The following is a 22,751-nucleotide window of genomic DNA, read 5'->3' as shown; positions in this document are numbered from 1 at the left end:
CTTTTAACTGTCTGGCAATACTGGTCATGTGAATGTCCTCTCATCTCCACTTCTGGGTTAATTCACTTTTTGATATTTTGAGTCCGTTTCTTAATATTAAGACCAACACTCTTTTGCCTCCCCCTCACATGCTCTGCATCCACAATCATGTTTGCCTTCATTGCTGTCTTTGGTTTTTCCCCATTATTTTTAGTTTTACTTCCTGTAACAGTGTTATTTCTATGCCTTCTCCTCTGCATCTTCTTAATATTGGTGCTCTTTTTGTAGTGTTTTATATCCCCGGATATTGCAGGTCATGACACAAGTCTCTTATCACACTTCCCTTCCTTCACTTTTCCCTGTGCTAGATGGGTCTTTCTGCCCCATCTCCAATTATGGGCACTTGTGATGACTATGCTTAGTTTTTAGCTGACTAACTTTTTATTGTTCTTTGCTCATTTGCCAACCTCTGCTCTTGGTCCCTGCCACTCATTCCCTCTTTATCTGCCATTTTCTTTCTGTTCATTGAACACATTCAGTAAATCTCCCCATAGCTTCACTCTTCTCTCTTTCAAATTCTGATTTTGTTTTTCTTTAATTCCTTACGTCCTCTTTTGCATTTGAAGTTATATTCCCTGGTTCTTATTTTTTGATTTTTGCGCTTAATTTCATTCCATTTGGCTGTCTATCATCCATTCATTCTCCCACCTCTCTGGGGTTTTTTGCTTGCCTTTAGTCCATTTTCTCTCTCTCTCTTTTTAATTACATTTTTTCTTGCTTCCTTTATTTATTGTTAGGGTTTAAATATTTCTATTTTGTTCTTGCCATCTTATCAATCATTGCATAGTCTGTACTTTTTATTATTACACCACCCTCTCATTCCCCTAAAAGCTTGCATCTTGCTGTCCTATCTGTGCTGCTAAAAGTCTATCTTCCATTAGCAGTTCCCTCTTTTCTATCTGGGTCTATCTTTTTGATTTCTTTCCTTCAGTATTTTTTTTCCTTTATAGGTTCTGTTTGCAGCCTTTGACCCTTCAGTCAAACTCTTCTGGCTTCTGTTGAGTTCTGCCTTCATGTCCGCCTCTCAGACCTTTTAGGTCACTCCCTTCCCTCCCAGCTCTATCTTTTTCGCAATCAGGCAGTTTTTGGTTTATTTGGGAGATCTCCTCTCCTTTTTTCACTCTCTCTCTCTCTTTTGGTTTCACTCTTCTCCCATCACCTCTTGGCTCCTGGTCTTTCCTAACATTACCTTGTTCTGTTTTCACTCCCCACTCCGTGTCTTCTTCATGCACTTTCCTCCTTTGCCTTGATTCTTGCTACCCTTCTCTCTTCCATAAGTCTCTCATTCTAAATTATGTGTCTATCATTCCCCTGATTCTTACCAATGCAACACTCATACTGTTATAAACAACACTGTGCATGTGCAGAATTCACATAGTTAGCCAATTCATTAATAACTTTCCAAATGAAAAACTGCCCATAGCTTTTCAAAGTAGAACCACATTACAGCAAATTTCTTTTAACTTTTGAATTTTTATTTTGTTTTTTGCCATTAAGCCCAAAACATTTGCATTAATTTCCATTAGTTCAGTAAGTATGCTTTTTGGTTCATTGCTAACAATCTAGTCTGTAACTAAACAATCGTCTTCCTTGGGCAATACAATAATTTTTCAAAATTTACAATGCCTTCTGTTCTTGTTTTCACCAGTGCATTGCCGTCATTAGATCTTCTTTGTTTAGACACTGCCACAGAGTGCTGGGTTAGATTCTTCTCCTAGTGACCAGCCTAAGTAGCTAGTAGCAGGAGAAAGGCATAGAGTAGGCCACTGATAAACCAGATTGTTCTTTGGTGTCTGTTTCTTTGGAAAGATGAGGGTGAAATAGCTGCATTTGATATTACTGTGGGATGGAAAATTGTCACAACAAGACTGGCCCTATCAGCAAAGCATCATTTGAGCTACTGATGGACTGCAGAACCACTAGTGAGACAGCAAGACACAGTTGCGGAGCCTGTCCATTAAATAGTTGGTTTACCCCAGAATGCGCATTGATACCAGAATGCACACTGAAGTTACCACCCATTGCACCCCCCCACAGAGGATATGATTGGATTCCTCCAAGTTTGTTGATGTACCATACCCCTAACATATTGTCTCTGTATATAGAGATCAGAGTCCTGAAACACCTGTAGTGCTAGGAGAACTCCCTTCATCTTCTGAATATAAATTTGAAAATAGGTCTCTTGTTGGAACCACATGCCCCTGGACTGTTCTCCCCTCAAAATGTCCCCCATCCCACCCCAGAAAGGAAGCATCCATGGCCACCGTGGCCATCATAAGGGGAAGGATAAAGAGTCTTCTTGTTAAAACAGTGGAAGATTGCATTGACAAGTCCAAATGCTGTTTGTAAATAGAAGACAGTCAAACGGGACTGTTCACAGCATCTAATGACTACAACAATAGAGATTAAGAATGAGAAAGATAAAAAGAATAACAGGAAACTGAGGTTTAATAGAAAATCACTGACTAAACAAGCAATTTCTTTCCTATATTTTCTTTTTCCTTTTAAGGCACTCTTAGCAGGCTTTTTCCCCCTTCAGTTAAATTCTTCTGGCTTCTGTTGTACTCTGTTTTATCTGCACACTGAAGAACAAATCTGGTCAAAATAGCAGCAAACACAATCTAAGGATTCAGACAGGGCAGATGCATCATGGGAGAAGGGAAGGAACTTGAACACTTTGAAGAAGCTTCTGATCGCTAGGTCAGTTCCATCTTTAATGTAGTTGGTAGGTATTTCCCATCAGATGAAATGGATGTACAGAATATGGTAAGGTCATCAATATATTCAATAGATCCTACTTTTTTGATATTGTGTCCACTTTTATCCACATGCATTTTTCCCTAACGGTGAGACTTTCCTATTCTATCAATCAATATATACATTTTTTCACTTAATGACAAACAATAGTTATATTTTTATACAATCACATACTTTAAATTTTATTTTTACTTCAAAACACTGACTGCAAGTTTTGTTCATTTAAACAGCCACAAATCACTTAAAATATTTCATGCTTTTTTCTTTAATATGCAAAAATTGCTTTATTTTACTTTTGCACAGTTCATTAATTCACAAACATTCACTCTCTTTATCTGTTTCAGCATTTGATCAGTATCACTAACTTGCCCTTTTTAATGCAAAAGTGACTTTATACTGCTATTTACCTGATCACAGATCTAGAAAGCATAATTGGACAGAACTTACTTAAAAAAACAACACAATTAATTCCATCTTTCCATCCATCCATGTCCTCTATTTCCCATTTTTGAACATGTGGTCAAGGTGTGACTTCAACAGTGACAATCATCTTGAGCCAAGGTTCAAACCACTGAGTGGCTAGCCCTGCCATAGCAGTTCATGCATACCACTCACTCACACACATTAACACCTATGGCCAATTTAGAGCATGCAGTCCACCTACTGCATGTCTTTGGAATGTGGAAGAAAACAGAAGCACCTAGAGAAAACCTACGGAGACATAGGAAGGAGATGCAGACTCTACACAGAAGGCACCCCAGCTGAGATTCATACAGGAGAAACTCTTGCTGTGAGGTGACAATGCTATACATTGGCCACTGGAGCATCTCAAGTCCACCAAGTCAAAAAAAAAAATCAAAAAACATTTCAGTGAAACACAAGTTCATGAACAAAAAACACAAACACACACTTACAATTATTTATTGAACTTCAGTCATTCCACATAGTTCATAACACCACAGACGTACCACACCCCAGTTGTAAGCCTAATCCTTACCCTATTTCTAACCAAAAGCCTAATCCCTAAATGTTAACTCTGGCTCCACCATAGACCCAACAGTTTACCATAAAGACAGTGATTCCTGTACCTTTTATAGAATGATATGCACATGACATTTCATTCACTGTGGCAGTCAGCCAAACTAAATTAATTTAATGAAGCATTTGCCCAAACCAAACTTAACCAGTCTCAAAATTTTAGTAAAGTGCCTTCGGTCATTTGACCTACACCTGTTTGATCACTTATACGCTTATATGAAAATCACATAATACTGCTCCTTTTAAATAATACCAATGCACTGCATTTACTGTATTAGTTGTTGCAATATTTCACTATTAATCAGTCTTTTTGAAAAGAAAATGTTATAGAAGTCTGAAAATTTTGATCCACGTATGCTAGTATCTAAAAAGGGTCTATATTATATCCTCGAATGCTTAATAAAGCGAACACTGATTGAGCAAACTTATTTTCGCAAAACTGCAAAATATCGAAGCAGCAGAAACTCAAATTTTTTCCTAGGGAAAGAATTTGGTTGTCCGTTTCTGTTGCTTCGGTATTTTCAGTGTTATGGTGGAAAGTTACAGATCGGATTCAGGTAAGTGTGCAATTGTGTGGATGTGAGTGTTAGTGTGATTTAGGTGAGTTAGGGTTAGGGCTCGGGTTAGGTGTGTGCGCGATTGAGTGGACATGAGGGTTAGGGCAGATTTAAGTGAGTTAGGGTTAGGGAGCGGGTGAGATTAGTGTGCGATAGTGACGGACCTTAGGGTTAGGGTTTGGGTTAAGGTAAGTGGGTAGTTAGTGGTGTGTGCATAGTTTAGTGTAGGGTTAGGTATCAGATTTTAGGTGCATGTGTGTGGATTTCTGTTTGTTTGGTGTGCTTGTGTTGTGTGTATGTGTTTTGGATCAGCAATTTTTTTCCCTGGGAAATAAATCGCTGATCTGACAGTTTGAGATCGTAAGCTTTCACTTAAATTAGGTCGATCAATCAGCATTCGCTTTTTTAAGCATTCGATGATATAATATAGACCCTAAAAAATCATACCGTATCACTTTATAATTAGGTGTTTTGCCTAAAAATCACACTGCATAAGAAATCCAATAATATAAATGTTATTTAATGCCTTTTTTATGCACAGTCTTTTATAGAGTCAAATGTGTTGATAATTTCTGTCATTCAGTCACTAGTCTACCTTCTCTGCAACATAAAATTTTCTTCTTCTTTTCTGAAACACAATTTTTTTTAACCTGTTTGACTAAAGTCTGCTGCTGATTAACTTAATGATGGGTCTTATAACACATACACTTTCTTTACTCTTTGTTGACATAGAACTATTTTTAAATAAGCTTGGAAATACACTTCAGTTTCTGTCATAGTATCCTAGGGAGAATGTGAAAGTAAGACTTCCAGCCTTAAAACAATCTTAAAAATTTCTGAATAACTCCATCCTGGGCAAATACACATAGAAAGACTGCAAGATGCGCTTCTCAAACTCTGCAAAAGAATGTTTTAAATAATTAATGACTGCAGCTCATAATATGTGTCCTGACCTCAGTTTCAGCATACAATGATGCTAGGACAATACAACTGCTTCTCTATAATGCTCTGCCTCATAATAAATATTTTAAGATCACTATAAACTATATAAATTTCCCCTGTGCCCAGTAAAATAACTATACTGAAAAAAAAACTTTTCTTAGAAAGTATGTTATAGGAGCTAGGTATAAGAACAGACATTCTTGTTCTTTCTTTCTAAGAAATGGCTAGATTTCTTCTTAGAATAGATTTTCTTTCACTGCAGGTCTTTCACTGACAACATAGCCAGACAGCAAAGGAGCATATCTACTCCTATGCAAAAGCTTAGCTGAATGCTCAGCTTCCTTAACTGATCTGTAACTGAAACATCAAAAAATTACTGTGAAGAAATGAATGGAAACTATATTATCTACTGCTGCCGAGCAAAGTATAGTGCCTGTATCATCTTCTTTCAACCGCTGGTCCACAGACCGGGTCCAGTCCAGCAGAAATTTCCTGTTTGCCCATGAAAAACTAGGGCCATTGGCTGGGAGAGGAGCCCAATTTTTTAATTTAAAAAAAATATATATTTTGTTTGTTTCTTAAGGGCATTCTTCTTTGCATCCCATTGCACAAAAGCCAAAGGTGTGTGTGACCTGTTTTTGTCTGCTGTGTCTGTACAACCCACTGTTTACATCTCTGGCTTCCACTCACATGGAATTTGAATGCCAGAAGATGTTTGAAATGTGGACCATGAATGGACAAGTGAGAGGTAGGTGTGTGTGTGTGTGTGTGTGTGTGTGTGTGTGTGTGTGTGTGTGTGTGTGTGTATGTAAGAAGTAGGTAGGTAGGTGTGTATATATATATATGTGTGTGTGTGTATGTGTGTGTGTGTGTGTGTGTGTGTAAGAAGTAGGTAGGTACAGATGTTTGTGTGTGTGTGTGTGTGTGTGTGTGTGTGTGTGTGTGTGTGTGTGTGTGTGTGTGTGTGTGTGTGTGTGTGTGTGTGCACGTGTATGCGCGCGTGAGCATGTGTGTGTGTGTGTTTGTGTGTGTGTGAGTCTGTGTGCATGTGTGTAAAAGAGGTAGGGAGGGAGGTGCCTCTCAACTGTCTAGATTTTCACAGAATGTCCAGATTTTCACAGAATGTCCAGATTTTTGCCTCACATTTTTAGTCTGTTCCTCATAAAATTTGTGGGGTTTTTTGGGTTTATTGTGGCAAATCTGTGAGGACAGAATTCACTAAATAATGACAAGCATTTGAGTTTCAAACTTCATATCCTTCAGAAAATTCACGACAACACAATACCTTTTATTCCCAGATTTTTTTGTGCGAAGAGTTGAAAGGTATGGTGTGTGTGTGTGTGTGTGTGTGTGTGTGTGTGTGTGTGTGTGTGTGTGTGTGTGTGTGTGTGTGTGGGTGTGTGTGGGTGTGTGTGGGTGTGGGTGTGTGCAGGTATAAGGAGGTAGGTACATTCATGTGAGCTTGAGGAGGCAGGGATATAGGTGAGTGTGTGTTTGTGTGTGTAAGAAGGAGGGAGGTAGGTAGCCACATACCTCTCAACTGTCACTGATTTTCAAGGACACCACTCATTTTGATTGAAATTTTAGCTCTGTCCCTCTTAACCTCACCTAAAAGTAGTGACTTTTGGTGAAAAGCTAATACATTACACTTAATAAATAATGACATTAATTACAGTTACAGACTTCTTTTACCACAGAGAAATGCATATTCACTTATGTTCTGTTATTTTGTCAATGTCTCAAGTTAATAATACCAATATATAAAAAGTGACCCTGATTATTTCTGGATTTGTTCCTGATTCTTTTGGGATTTGTCCCTTTTTGATTCAGTTATGGGTAGGTATGAGCTTGTGTGTGTGTGTGTGTGTGTGTGTGTGTGTGTGTGTGTGTGTGTGTGTGTGTGTGTAACAGGTAGGGAGGCAGCATATGTCTCAACTGTCCAGATTTTTGCCACGTTCCTCATAAAAAGGACAGAAGTTTCAGACGTCATGTCCTTTGGCATACAATGCTCAAACATCGATTGCTTTAATTGATTTTTCAGAAATAATGATTTTCATTTCTGCCTTACTGGTACCTATAATAAGTCTCTATTTTCACTGGTCCCCAAGTGTAAAAAGGTTGAAAACCACAAATCCGATGCTTATGTGTCTTCTACTTACCAACAAAATAGAAGGATGATTTGTTTTTACTGTAAATACATTGAGTTTTAACTAAGATTTATGTCCGTATCATAATGTCTGCCATCTTGATGCATGTTTTATAGTTTAAACCTTAAAATACTGTATTTCTTAGTAGAAAGATGATTTGAAACATGTCAGTGATGTTTATGTAAAATGCTATCACTAAGCATTATTGTATTTTAGAGAATGAGTGAACTGTAGATCCTACCCTGACTGAAGAATGAATGTTTTCCAGCAGGATGTTAATCTACAGGTAATGCCCACTGAAAAATTGCTTCACTGTAGCTTATCAAGCTCCCCTGGAGTTTGTACTGAAAATAATCTAATGGCCAATATTATTTTACTCTCGCTAAGCAGTGCTTCTGCAGATTAGCGAGTGTAAAATATATAAAAAAGAAGAAAAATTAAAAAAAAAATGTTTGTGTATTTATGTCTGTGTGTGAATGCATATGTGCATGTCATTGAAAGCGAGAACAAGCAAATCATTATTTTACACTTGCTAAGCAGTGCTTTTGCTGTTTAGCAAGTGTAAAAAAACAGAAAAAGTGTGCATGTGTTGATGTGTGTGTGTGTGTGTGTGTGTGTGTGTGTGTGTGTGTGTGTGTGTGTGTGTGTGTGTGTGCATGTGTGCGTGTGTGCGTGTGTGCGTGTGTGCGTGTGTGTGTGTGTGTGTGTGTTTATGTTTCTATCTGTGCCATATGCATGTCTGTGTGCATGAAAGCAAGGTGTGTACGAGTGAGACAGTGAACAATAGAAGAGATCGAGCAGTGACAGCAGCAGTGATAAAGAGGTTTGTGTACCTCAAGACCTATTAGCTCAAATATCCAGATAAAGCCTAATATAAAGGGGAACAAATGCTCAAAATAGGAACATATTTTAAATAATCACAAAGTTGCTTGATAATAGGTGTGTTAGCATACATTTTCTAAAGTGTGTGTGTGTGTGTGTGTGTGTGTGTGTGTGTGTGTGTGTGTGTGTGTGTGTGTGTGTGTGTGTATATGAGACAGAGTGAGATTGATGGGCCACGCAGCAGCAGCAGTTGAAAGGTTTGCATACCTCTCGATCTTTTAGCTCACTAAATCTGGATTAAGCCTGAAATAAAGGGGAAAACAAAAGCTCAAAAACAGGAACAGATTTGAAATGTCATTCTTATAAAATTACAGAATAGCTTGAATAAGGATTTGTGTTACATTCATTTTCTGAAGGAAATAGCTTTGTTTGTATGCTTGTTGTTGTTTGCTTGTTATTTCCCTGAAATGCTAATTCCACCTAAAACGCGGCTTTTCAGCGCTTCTGTGGATCCCTAGTGATATCTGCATTGCTTACTGTACTTATTTCCTTGTTTCACTTGAAAGAAAGTTACTGTTTGTCATTTTTGCATTTAAGTTACCTGTAACACATTGCATTTAAGTTACCTGGCACTTGCTCACTAAAGCAATTATATAAGTCAGCACTAAACAATTAAAAGCACTACACCCTCACAAACTCCCCTTGAGTACCTTGTTCCCCATTGGCCCTTTTTTTTAATTATAAAGGAATTCCCAATAGTATTCTAGCATGTCCAAAGGTCAGTTGTCAATCTCCTCTCCGGTCCAGCTGGTGAATCTGGGAATCTTGAGGCAATGTTACAACTGCCTCATGTACACAGACAACCCTCTCCTCCTCCCAACAAATTCCAACACATGTGAGAGATGCAACCATATAGCCAAACTGGAGGCTGAGCTCTCTCAACTCAGTACTGGCGTAACCAGTCAGGAGGAGAAGGAAACCACACTCACTACAATTCCAGTCTCACATAGACCTACCACAACAGCAAACCAAACACATAAACACACAAAAACACATTCGGAGGCTCTAAATAAAAATCTGCCTAAGCAGCAGACACCTCCAAAGCAAACACCCAAGCAATCGCTACCCCAAAACAAAACACGTGCAACACATAGCTCACAAAGCCAGTGTGCCGAACAGTCACAGCCCTTAAGGCTAAACAACAGACCTGATACACTTGTAATAGGTGACTTTATCGTCAGGCACACTGACATCCCGCTCACCAGGCTGAACAAGGAGAAGGTCACGGTGAGCTGCCTGTCGGGCGCTAGGATCCGCCGCATAACAGAAGCACTCAGGTCACTCCAAGGCAAGTACAAATATAACTCAGTCATTGTCCATGCTGGTGTGAATGACCTGAGACGTACCTCCCTGGACTACATGAAAAGAGACATAGAGGAGCTCTCTGAGCATGTAGCCCAGGACGGTATGACCCTGACCTTGAGTAGCATCTTACCCTCACCAAGAATGATGCCACAATATGAAGACAAGATGATCAATTTCAACAATTGGCTTAAGTATTTGTGTTATTCAAAGGGGATCCAATGCCTGTCAGCCTGGGATGACATGCTCGACAAGCCACGATGCTTCGCTAGGGACGGCTTGCACCTGTCACCTTTGGGCTTTCAGATATTGGCAAAGGCTCTTGCTACCCCCATAGTGCCTTTTTTAGGCAAGGCTCAAAAGACAAACCCACCTCCATAGGTATCACAAGGGATAAGAAACTAAGAGTAATGCTACTCAATGCCAGAAGTCTAAACCTCAAGATGCATGCACTTGAAATTCTCCTTAGCATGGAGAACATCGAGATCTGTGCAGTAACAGAAACCTGGTTCAAGGCTCCCGAGAGCACCCCAGCACTACCAGGTTATACCTCATACCATGCTTTTTGGCCCCAAAACTTGGACTGAACCAGAAAAGGAGGGGGAGTATCAATATTCATCAAAGATACCCACACCTCCAGGTTGGTGGCACAGCACGAAGCATCAGAGACTATCCATGTGCAACTAACAGTGGGTAAAACTGCCTTCCAGTTTATAGCCTGCTACAGACCACCCTCCCAAACCCAGGAATCCCACTCGGCCTTCCTAAGAACACTGGAAAATATGAAGGTCTCTCCAAACACCATTATATTGGGTGACTTCAACTACCCAAACATAGACTGGGAGCTTTACTCTAGCTCCAACACCCTAGCCCAAAGGTTCCTAGAATTTATAAACTCAAATGCTATGGAACAACTTGTTACCACTCCCACAAGAGGGGAAAACATACTGGACCTGATCATCACCAACATGGGGACTCTATGCTCCACACCAGAAGTGTATCCCTCACTGGTAAGATCAAACCATAAACTAATCTCACTGGATATTCACATCCCGACCCCACCCCCTGCCCAGAAAACCACAGTGAAAAACTTCTCTAAAGCAAATTTCACACTCCTCAAAACTGAGGTGGAATCCTTCAAAGCCCCCGGGCCTGTGGAAAATACGGCCCAGACTGCAGAATCCTTTATAAATGCATTCTATGAACACCTTCAGGAATGCATGGATCATGCAATCCCAAATAAAACCAAGACCCAATCCTCCAAAGGCAGACGTCCTGTGTGATGGACCCCCAGCCATAAACAAACTATACAATAGAAGGAGGAAGCTACTACATGATAGAGCAAAATCCCAAAAATGGAAGGCATCTCTGATCAGCATTAGCAAAAAACTATGGGCACTCATAAAATCGTCTAAGGCCAGCTTAGAGAGAAAAATTGCACAGGACACTAAGGATAACCACAAGGCTTTCTTTAGTTATGTTAGGAACCTGGGTGGGAATTCCCAGATATGCTCAAAATTAGTCCAAAATGACAAAACATACACTGAACCCACAGACATTGCCAATATCCTAGCTGACAGGTTCAGCACAACCCCCCCCCCACCAAAAGGGCAAATATCTATCCCAGCAGAGTGCTGCCCCCCTGACATCTCAGATGCTCAGGTAAGAGCCACCCTCTCCAAAGCAAAAAACACAGCATCAATGGGACCAGACGGTGTCCTGGGCTGCGTCCTACATGAACTCCAAGAAGAGTTAACCCCAAACCTAAAACTACTGTTCAATCTCAGCCTTGCTACAGGATATTTACCCAAAGAGTGGCGTACAACAACAGTGGTCCCTCTCCACAAAGGTGGTGCCTCAACGGATCCTGGAAACTATCACCCCATAAGCCTGACTAGCTTGGTCTGCAAAGCTATGGAAAGGATCATCATGGACCTCATAAATAAAGATATTGGGGACCTACAGACACTGGATCCTACGCAGTTCGGCTTTGTTAAGGACAGATCCTGCCTCTTAAACCTGGTCGATTTCTTTGAAACAGTCACCAAGGCCATTGACGAGGGGAAGGTGGTCCACACAGCCTACCTGGACCTCGCAAAAGCCTTCGATACAATACCCCACCCGGGCATTATAGATAAGCTCACCAGCTTAAATATAAACCCCTATGTCACTAGATGGGTTGCAAACTGGCTCAAGGACAGAACCCACATGGTTAGAATTGCTGAAGCCATGTCAGACTCCAAACCAGCTACAAGTGGCATCCCACAAGGCTCAGTCCTGGGACCTCTCTTGTTCGGTATATATATTCTAAGAAGTACAGGCCAACACGGAAGGACTGTGGCTGAACAAGTTCGCAGATGACTGCAAACTGGGTGCCATAATCGACTCTCCAGCCAACACAAGCATCCTCCAAAAGGGCCTCATAGAAACAGACAACTGGTGCCAGAGCCATGGCCTCAAGCTAAATGCCAAAAAGTGTATAGTCATCCCCTCTGGCAAAAAGAAAGTGCCCACAAATTACCACATAGGTGGTAAGCCATTAAGTACGGAAGAAATAATTAGGGACCTGGGGACCCAAGTTGATACCAATCTCTCATTTGACAACCACGTGGCCAAAGTGGTTAGAAAAACATTTTATATAGCCCACCTAATCATGAAGGGATTCACATCTAGATCAGGGGAGGTCATCGTACCTCTTTACTCATTCCTCATCAGGCCCATAATTGAGTACAATGCCCCTTTTGGGATGTACCTTACCAGACACCTGCAGCAACTGGAAAGACCCCAAAAGTGCCTCACCAAGAAGATCAAAGGGCTCAAACAGATGTCATATGCTGCCCGGTTAAAGAAACTCCAGCTCTACTCAGTGGCAAACCGCCTGCTCAGAGGCGATCTGTGCCTGACGTATAAAGCCATGTCCAACCCGAAATTAATGGACGTGCTGCACCTCAGAAAATCCAAATCCCATCGAGCTACATGCACGAGAGACTTGAACCTCAGCACTGAAATAAATAGGACATGCTGGAGGGACAGATTCATAACCCAGAGGCTCCCTTCACTCTGGAATAAAATCCCAGTCCAGGTTAGGCAGAGTCCCTCATTGACTCTCTTCAAGAGGAATCTTGATGAGTGGATGGGAGATCATAGGTTTACCCCGGGTATCACTACAATGTCACTGTTAGACAGAGGCACAGTATACTAACCTTGAAAAAGGGAATAGCAAAATTAATTTAAAATGGGTGGCGAAAGCCAAACACACTCTGGCTAGGCTTATAAATGCCCTAGGGCAGATAGCCTAGTATGAACCTATGAACCTATGAAAGTCAAATGTATGTCAGTAGTTAGTGACTTCAGTCCCCAGTCACTGCAACAAACCAAATATTTAGGAGTAAGGGACAAAAAAATGAAGTAAATATTTACATATTTTTAAACATGATATATTTTGCATGTAAAATGCTTCCTCCAACACAATTTACATATACTACAGCAACTTTGACACTTTAGGTAGAGGAACTATTTTACATCAAATATATATATATATATATATATATATATATATATATATATATATATATATGGATCTAGGACTTTTGCACAAAAGTGCAAAAGCCCTAATCCATTATCATCGAACACACTTTAGCAGCTTTAGCGGCGCTTTCATTAAAGTGGGTTAAAAAAAGAAAAAAAAATCTACGTTTATGCCCCCCACACCCCCCCTACTTTAATATTCTCACTCCGAGATCGCACTACAGTGGGGAAATGGGAATTTTCCCTTACCGCACTGTAATGCGATCTCGAACAAACATACTTACGCGAAAGTGCTTTTTCGGTGAAAAGCACTTTTGCGTAAATATGCCCCACCGATAATCATTCGGTGGAAAGTGCATTCGGTGATCTGTACGGATCCCATATAAATATATATATATATATATATATATATATATATATATATATATATATATATATATATATATATATAATATATACAGTAATAAAAAAATAAATAAATAAAACACAACAATTTTACAGACAGCTCATTCTCTAAGCTCAATAATGCCGTCCAGGGTGTGTGTTATTGTGGAAAAAAATGCCCTTCCAATCACAAACAGAATCAAAATGTTCAGTATCTTACACGTAAAGCCTTACCTTCCTCACATGTAATGATTAGAGTAAGGCATATGTTTATCAAATTAATGGTCACCTAACCAATCAGGTATGTTTGCAACAAGAGTCCTACACAATAAGCAACACAAATCAGGTAAGTTAATTTTTAAATAACTGTTTATTACTTACAGAGCTCTTGCTGTTTCCATTATTGCAGATTTCTCGTACTCTTTCCTTGATTGCTTCTTCTGTCTTTGGCACTGTTATGAAACCATTACTTAGGAGAGTAGCCAGCTGACTTATGAAGGTCTGATGGAGTGCCTGTGAAGCTCTGGCTTCATATTCACTGGTGCGCAGGGTTTTATCTATAGCACTCATTTGCTTCTCATTTTGTCGAAGCTCTAAATTAGAAGCATCCCAAGCCTTTTGAACATCTTCCAGTCTTGTAAGCAGGAGCTTATGTTCTCTCTCAGTATTTGCTTTAAGTAGTAAGGCATCATCTCTCTCCTGCATGAACAATGGAATAAAAAATAGCAAAACTTTGAGTTTTATTATATATATATTCTCTATGCAAAGCAGATAATATGGTTTTAAGACTAAATGTGATACATGGTGATATTTTAAAAGTATTTTAATTTTCTAGTGTTATTTACAAAAGAACCAGACACAGTCAAAATGGGAATATATGCATTGATATTCAGCAACAGTCACAAAACTACAAAATGGCTGCTCAACCACCATAATGATATTATCCCAAAAATGATAAAATAGAAAGAAGGATGTTGCATTAGTCTTAACTGACTGGTAAGAGCTAGGTGGGAAGGAATGCTAGGATACCATCCACTTTCTTAGCAGGTGAGAATATTAATTAATAACAGTATATCTACACATAGCCAATGTGAAATTCTTCAAATGTTAACCACTCAAAGCATAGGATGCAGAGGAACACCATCAGTCACTGTTTTCCATAGGAAATCACTGCCCATGAGCCCTTAGAAATCACACTGGCAGTGATTTTGTATGGAAAACAGTGAGTGACACTATGTTTCTCGGCACCTTGTACTTTGAGCAATTAACACTTCAGTTATTTCACATTGCCTTCCTGTAGAACCATCCATCCTTCCACAACCCCCTTTCCCCATTTTTGCACATGTGGTTGGTATGTCACTTCAACAGTGACAATCATCTAGAGCCAAGATTTACACTGCCATGTGGCTAACCCTCCCCTGGTAGTTCATCCACACCACACATTAGCACACACAGTCATACTTATGGCCAATTTAGAGTGCCCAATCCACTTACTGCATGTCTTTGGACTGTAGGAGGAAACTGCAGCACCCAGAAAAAACTCACATGAACACAGGGAGGACATGCAGACTCCAGCACAAAAGGAACCCCAGCTGAGAATCAAACCAGAGAAACCTCTTGCTGTGAAGCAACAATGTTATCTGCTGTGCCACTGTGCTACCCTGGGCCACTCTGCTGCCCCATACCACCTTGTAGATGAACTGCTATTAATCGATATTCTCACCTGCTAAGGCAGTGGATGTTATGATAAAAAGTTCAATTTTTGGGGAAATGTATCCCTTATTCAAGTTGGCATATATAAGTTCAGGGAGGTATGGGAGGCTTGCTCCCCAAATTGAGTGGTAGAGGGGCTTTGCATACCCTCCCCAAAAAATAGCATTTTACTTTCTCACTGTTCTTTGTTTTCCATGTTCTGATCTTTGGAGTTTTGTCATTTGCTTAATGACTGTCAACAGACATTAGACTATATCTAAATACAGAAATTTTATATCACTCTAGTAACAACTAATAGAATGACACGTTCACTGAAATCTGCGTTAGGGGCAAACACTGTGGACTAAGTATCTTTCTGTACTTAATTGCGATTGTTATAGTCATTCCATGATGTCTGGAGTTCTACCAGAGACAGCAAAAAAATAAAATATGAAACACATTTGTGCAAACTGTGGGTAAAATATATGAGTGCGTATTTATAAATGTTTATAAGTAATGATAGCAGCGATGTTATCTAAAGTGTAATTTTTTGAACAACAGTCCTAGGAATGTAGCAATTTAAAAAACATTGAAAGGGCTAATTAAAAGAGAACTGCACCCAAAAACTGAAAAAATAAATTTTCAGCAAATCTTGACCTTTTCTGCATTTCTAATGCCTCTGTATCAAAGTAAATGGTTACTGTTATTTTCTAATTTGTTATACCCCAAAATACGCTGCCATGGCTAGCATTATTTTGTTTTACAGTCAATGGCTTCACCTTCCTGACATCATTTGAGAGGGACAAAACAATCTCTATGGTAAGGGGATTATTTACTGAGGTTTTCTCTCTCATCAGTTTACAGCTGTGACTGCCTGCTTTTCCCTGTCAGCATCATTCTGCATTTCTAATTATCAATAAAACCAACTAGAGAATGCAAAGAGGTGTAGTAATGTGATGAATCCAACAACAAACACCTCTCCTCCAATGGTGCATTGCAAAGACTCAGTCCAGGAATAACATTTAAAATTAAAACTCCTGGACTGAGTCTTTCTGGTACACCATTGTAGGTAAAGGAAAAGTTTTAATTTTAAATTTTACTCCTGGATCTTTGAGGTAAACCATTGGAAGTAGAGATGTTTGTTGTTGCATTTTTAATAACTTTTCATTAGTTGCCCTTACAGCATTTATTGCTTACAGTTTTTACTGATTGGTTTGTCTGTGTGTCCTTTGTACCCCTTGGCTTGGATGTTACTGCATTTTAAGGAATGTTTGAATGACATGCTTGAAAATGTAGTGGAGTTAATTGTTCTTTTCAAAGTAACAACTATAGCTCAGTGTTCAAGTGTGAAAAATCTGACCCCTGTGAGTAATAGCTGTTAATTGGGCTGAGATGGTTTGTGTTGCATTCATAGTTTTAAATATTACAGCTAGAATTAAAACTTTGATATTAATCTTATTTCCCCAACTCATTGACTTGTCTCAACAAAACACTGCATGCAATGCAAAAATATTGTGACAAAATACCAGAAGAAATATGCACTTTTACAGAAAATACGGTGCAGAAAAAAATGCAAAATCGAGTACTAACAGAAAGTAAGAAGAGTTAGATTAACACATTTACTTTCTTTATTTGTGGCAACGAAAGCTTGATTAAAGATAAAGACAGAAAGCTAAGCCTGAAACCCATGCCTTGGTTCAAACTCCAGGTTACACTATTTATCTGAGGTGTGATGCTGGCAATCTGTAACGGATAAGCCACATTTAGTCAAAGTCAAAGTAAACTTTGTTGTCATTTACAACTACATACATGTAGCCTAAACAAAATTTTGTGCATCAGCTCAATTCTTGAGATTACAAAGGAAAGTGAAACAACACATTCAAGTAGAGGAATAAACATAACTAACAAATACAGTACTACCCCCAATACAATAGAGACCTTTACCAACACTCATATATGAAAGGAATACCCTCCCCTGAGTTAAATTAACTACCCTGTTTAAAGTAAAACAAAACACACTACAATTTGTCTAATATTGCATTTGAGTGAGTTAAGTACTGACTATGGGTATAATAAATAAATATTGCACTTACTTGGAATATATGTAAGTATATATTGCACAAATAAATAAAAATTGACTTATTATGTATCCAGACCCCTGGGACTAGTGCTCGAGTTCAGAAGTCTAATCAGTGTAGGGTAAAAACTGTTACTGAATCTTGTAGTCCTGCAGCCAATGCACGACTAGTGCTCGAGTTCAGAAGTCTAATCACTGTAGGGTAGAAACTGTTACTGAATCTTGTAGTTCTGCAGCCAATGCACGACAAGTGCTCAAGTTCAGAAGTCTAATCACTGTAGGGTAGAAACTGTTACTGAATCTTGTAGTCCTGCAGCCAATGCACGACTAGTGCTTGAGTTCAGAAGTCTAATCACTGTAGGGTAGAAACTGTTACTGAATCTTGTAGTCCTGCAGCTAGTGCTGCGATATCTCCTGCCCAATGCCAGATGATTAAACAGTCCATGTGCAGGATGCATGTTGTCCTGTATTATTTCGGTGGCCTTCCAGATGCTTCTAGCAGAATAAAGATGTATCGATGGAAGACTGGAATCTGTTACCTTCTCTGCAACCCTCAACACTCTTTGTAGCGCCTTCTTTCTGTAACTGTGCAGCTTCCAAACCACACTGTGAAGTTGCAGGTGAAGATGCTCTCTATTGCACCTCTGTAGAAGGTGGAGAGAATATGAGGAGGAAGCTTAGCTTTTTTTCAGCCTTCTTAAAAAGTGGAGGCATTGGTGTGCTTTCTTGACCAGTTGGCTGGTGATTCCCGACCACAAGAGATCCTCTGATATATGTACACCCAGGAATTTTGTACTCTTAACCTGTCCACACTCTCACCATTGAGCCTGAGCACTGGGTGGTTTGTTCTCTTTTTTCTGAAGTCAGTGATAATCTCTTTGGTCTTGCTTACATTCAGGTCAAGGTTGTTCCCCTTGCACCAACTAATCAGAGATGCCACCTCCTCTCTGTACACCCTTTCATCCTCGTTTGTGGTTTCATCAGCAAACTTGATAATATGGTTGGACTTGTGTTTAGTATAGCAATGGTGGGTCAGGATGGTGAATAACAGTGGGCTAAGAACACATACCTGTGGAATCCCGGTGCTAATAGTGATGCACTTTGATGTGTTCTTACCTGAACACACACTCTTTGGCCTCTCAATCAGGAACTCCAGAATGCAGTTACAGAGATGTTTACAGATTCCTAACTGTGCCAGTTTTTCTGTCAGTTGCATTGGCACCACCGTATTAAATGCAGAGCTGAAGTCTATGAACAGTATCCTCACATAGCTGTCTTTGCCCTCTAAATGCTCAAGGGAGATGTGTAGTGCTAGTGATATGGCATCAACCATGTATCGATTAGTTCTGTACGTAAACTGCAGATTTAAATGGCATTTAAATGCTATTATTTAAGAGGGACTGTTTTCTTAGTGACTCTGTAGTTGGGATAAGTGACCTAAACTAGTGGTTTTCAACCTTTTTACACTTGGGGACCAGTGAAAATAGGAGAGTTATTTTGGGGACCACTAACTGTGTGTGTATGCATGTGCACATGCACGTATCTGTGCATTAAACCAGAAAGCATATCTTCAGCTTTCTTATTTCCTCATCCCATGGGTATGCCTTCTAAAATTCAAGTTTACTGTGTGTGTTAGGGTGGAGTCATAATAACTCCTCAGCACCAAATGTGCTATATTAAAGCACTTAGTGCAGTCTGCTATTTTTCTCACTTTACCTAACTGCATCCTTGGTCCCAACTCTTGTTGTAATGGAAGCTGTGCTCTGTCAGTGCACTGTGTATTATTTGCATTGTCGTGTGCCTCTTCTTCAGTTTTCTATTACTGCTCCCCCTGTGACTGACTGAAAAATGAATGCTCAAGTTGCAGTTATTCAACCATAGCTGATCGACAGCACAACTCATTTAAATTACAGTCTGATTCACCAAAAGGAATCCTCCCTGCACCCCCCATGTAGGAGCTTCCCTCCCTCAATCCCCTTAGTCATATATACTAACTCCACTCCATGTTCACATAAATCATCTAAACTATAGCTATAGTCCCCAAAAACAGTCCTACCTGTAGTCCCATGTTGGGAGTGTCACTCCATCATACCACTCTTACTCAGATATATACTCATGCAGTGGTCATACAAATCATCTAAACTACAGCTATACTCCCCAAAACAGTCCTCCATGTACTCCTATGTGGGAGCTTCACTCCATCATACCCTTCTTACTCAGATATATAGTCATGCCATAGTCACACAACTCATCTAAACTACAGAAATATTCCCAAAACAGTCCTCCTTGTACTGCCATATGGGAGCTTCACTCTGTCATATCCCTCTTACTGGGAAATATACTCACTCCATGGTCACATAGATCATCTAAACTATAGCTATACTCCCCAAAACAGTCCTCTATGTACTCCCATGAGACAGCTTCACTCTGTCATACTCACCCTTACTCAGATATATACTCACTCCATGGACACACAACAAGAGATCCTAATAATGTAACTGTGTCATTTTTAAAAGTGGGAGATGTTTATTTTTAAATAGTACCACTGTATCATAGTAATGCAGCATAGCATATGAGTGTGTGTTTTTCATTTATGTGTGGTGAGATGCTCCTGGCCACTCAGGATGTGCAATTGTGAACAGACAATAAGTAGCCTTACCATGTATAAAATCTGTAGTCTGTTGTAGTGCATTGCTTAAGTTTTGCTAGAGAGGAAAAGAGGGAATTGGACAACAATGCCCAATGTAGAATAAATAGGGTCTATATTATCCCAGCAAAACACGAAAACCGCGAACACCATTTGGGCGACACCAAATGGTCGAAAATGTAAAATGTTGCGCGTGTAAACAGAAAACGCCGTAGGGAAATTCTTCTCTTCACTTCATTGTAGTGCGATCTCGGAGATGGAATATTTAAGTAGGGGGGTGTGGGGGGTGCAGGGGGGGTGTGCCTCCCTGCATAAAACAGTTAGTTAGACATTTGGTTTTGTAGTTTTGTTTTTTTCCGGATTCGATATTTCTGGTTTTCGCTCATTTGGTGTCACTCAACATGCATTCGCTGTTTTCGTCTTTCATTTTCATAATATAGACCCAATAAATAGCATGATTAGAGTTATAAGGGGTGGGGATCAGTTCACATTGCAAAGTGCATCATCCTCAATGAATGTCTACTAAAATATGTAAGATCAATGTCACATTTATTTTTCAATAACAAGGAAAAAAGAGAGTAGGAGTAAGACAGAGATTGAACTTCAGTTATGCAGTTTTACCTCATAGTAGGATGTATCATGGAATTACTGATGAATGAAATAATTCTGAAATAGGATCTATAGATAAAAATTAAAACTTGAAGCATTGCAATGTAAACAAATTAAAACAGTTAAGTCAACAAAGCAAAGCACAAATATAGTATTTACGTAGGGAGGACATGTCTCCTGCTTGTCCACACCTCTGCATAGTAATTCTGAGAATGTGAAGCTTTGGAGGGTGAATTTGCATACTATTTGAATAAACATAGGATTTGATTTAAAAATATTGACTAGTCCAATTTCATTTAAAGTTAGTGTGGCTCTTACAATGCATTTATTGGATATACTGGAAAAAGCTTAAGTGGCAAATGACAAGACCATATCAAACAGCTCTGAATAGATAAACAGGGGGTAGACAAAAAGGAGATGCAGACATGGCAGCAGCATGGCATTTGACATTAACCATAAAAAAGGGAGTTAGCGAACACAACTAGCCCACTGGTACAGAGGAATGGGCATCTGTCAGTTTTGATAGAGGTCCATGTTTGTAAAGCTGTACTACTATCTGTGGATAGGAATGAAGGGCAGGCCTGCTTGCCTTTTTGTAGAAGGCAGGAGTAAGAAGGATTCAAAAAGAGAATCCATGTCTGCCAAACTCCCCAAAGGGGAACACAAACTTAAGGTGGAGTCTTGTTCTACTGTAGGACAGCATTTTGACAAGAGAGGCCTGTGGAAGCAAGGTCTACCCCTCACCAAAAAAAAAAAAAAAAACATTGTAAAGCAGACCTAAGGGACCACACTGAAGAAGGGCTATCAAACAAATAACTTCCTTTCATAGCATGACCATACCATGTCCACAGCCATCTGTGTCTCATCTTAAGGAATGTTACAAAGATGCCAGTGGCCAGCCAAATAGGGCCAAAGGTGACTTTGGGAAGATCAGGAACAATAATGTCAGTTAACATAATGCACACAAAGTGCACGATTTAGTGACAGAATGGCTAAGACTCTGTCTAGACAAAATAACACACAGCCCAATTGTAAATGGAGTTGACTCAGATGAAAGAATGGTCATTTAATGGGGTAACATGAGGATTATTAGCAGGGGTGGTTCTTTCCAGTGTTAGCACAACTCATATTTATTTTTATTTTACATTTGTTGACTGGGATAGTCTGACTGGATACATGTCCATTTTCAGTGGAGGGCCAGGGAGAAAAGCTCCAAGATAATAATTCACATTGAACATTTAGTAAATGCTAGTTTCAAGCAGATTACAGTCATATATATAGTTATATGGAAACATGCTTTTCACTGATGGCATACAAGAAGATGTAAACATGATGAAAAGGGACTTGGCAAATTTTTGGAAATAATAAAGTGCTGGTAAAATTCAGTTCAGTAAAAAATCCAACAAACAATTGTGAAAGAATAATACTAAGAAACAAGCATATATTTAAAGTGGTAGATGTAGCAAAAACAAAGGTAGGAAAGTACAAATCAGATTTGCTTAAAAGTAAGCTAGTAACAAAATAAAGCATCAAAGAAAGTGAGAAACTAAGAAGTATAGAAATGGATATCAGCAGAAGAAAAGAAAACATAAAGATATAGGAATGCAGATGTGAAGTAATATGTGAACCCTTTGTAGGGAGTTAAAAGGTATTGCATCAACTATGTGTCTGGGTTTTCTTTTAGTGGGTCTCTGTGGCATTTCTTATTTTCTTCTTCCTGTAGAAAAGAAGAAATTAATATTTATCTTTACTGACAGCTGACAATATGCAACTGATAATATTATAGGCAGTTTTGAAGGTCTAATCTTTGCAAATAAAGCAGAGTTGAAAGTAAGGGAACAACAAATGGCACACAATTTTTGCCAGAAAAGACAGATTACAAGAGTTTAATAAATGCAATAATAGAGACAGAGCAGAAGGAATGTAATGCAAACATTTACATACATTATCAATATCCAGAGATAATCTGGGTGCCATATTTCAAAGAACAACACAGTCTGGAATAACAAGATACACAGCTCAGTGAAGATACAATGGATATTTTATAGACAGATACTGGAGGACTGGAATAGAGATCCAGAGCAGGATGCAAAGTCAGAAACGTGCTATTAATTTTTTATGAAGGGTTGGAAAATGAGCTGCTGGCTAAA

At 39.3% G+C, this 22,751-nt stretch overlaps 1 protein-coding gene across 1 annotated transcript in view; it reads right to left on the bottom strand.

Annotated features, from left to right (window-relative positions):
- LOC122803879 (coiled-coil domain-containing protein 170-like) overlaps positions 1-22,751 on the bottom strand; it is a 1,585,583-nt gene that overhangs the window by 705,504 nt on the left and 857,328 nt on the right. Inside the window, exon 8 of the mRNA XM_044073560.1 lies at positions 13,958-14,275. Coding sequence (XP_043929495.1) covers positions 13,958-14,275 — 318 coding nt within the window. The remainder of the gene's footprint in view (positions 1-13,957; positions 14,276-22,751) is intronic.

Source organism: Protopterus annectens, chromosome 6.part0 (assembly GCF_019279795.1).
Source record: "Protopterus annectens isolate FY-2018-M chromosome 6.part0, PAN1.0, whole genome shotgun sequence".
NCBI lineage: Eukaryota > Metazoa > Chordata > Ceratodontiformes > Protopteridae > Protopterus > Protopterus annectens.
Note: the sequence above shows the minus strand (reverse complement) of the source record. Positions and strands in the feature narration are given on the sequence as shown.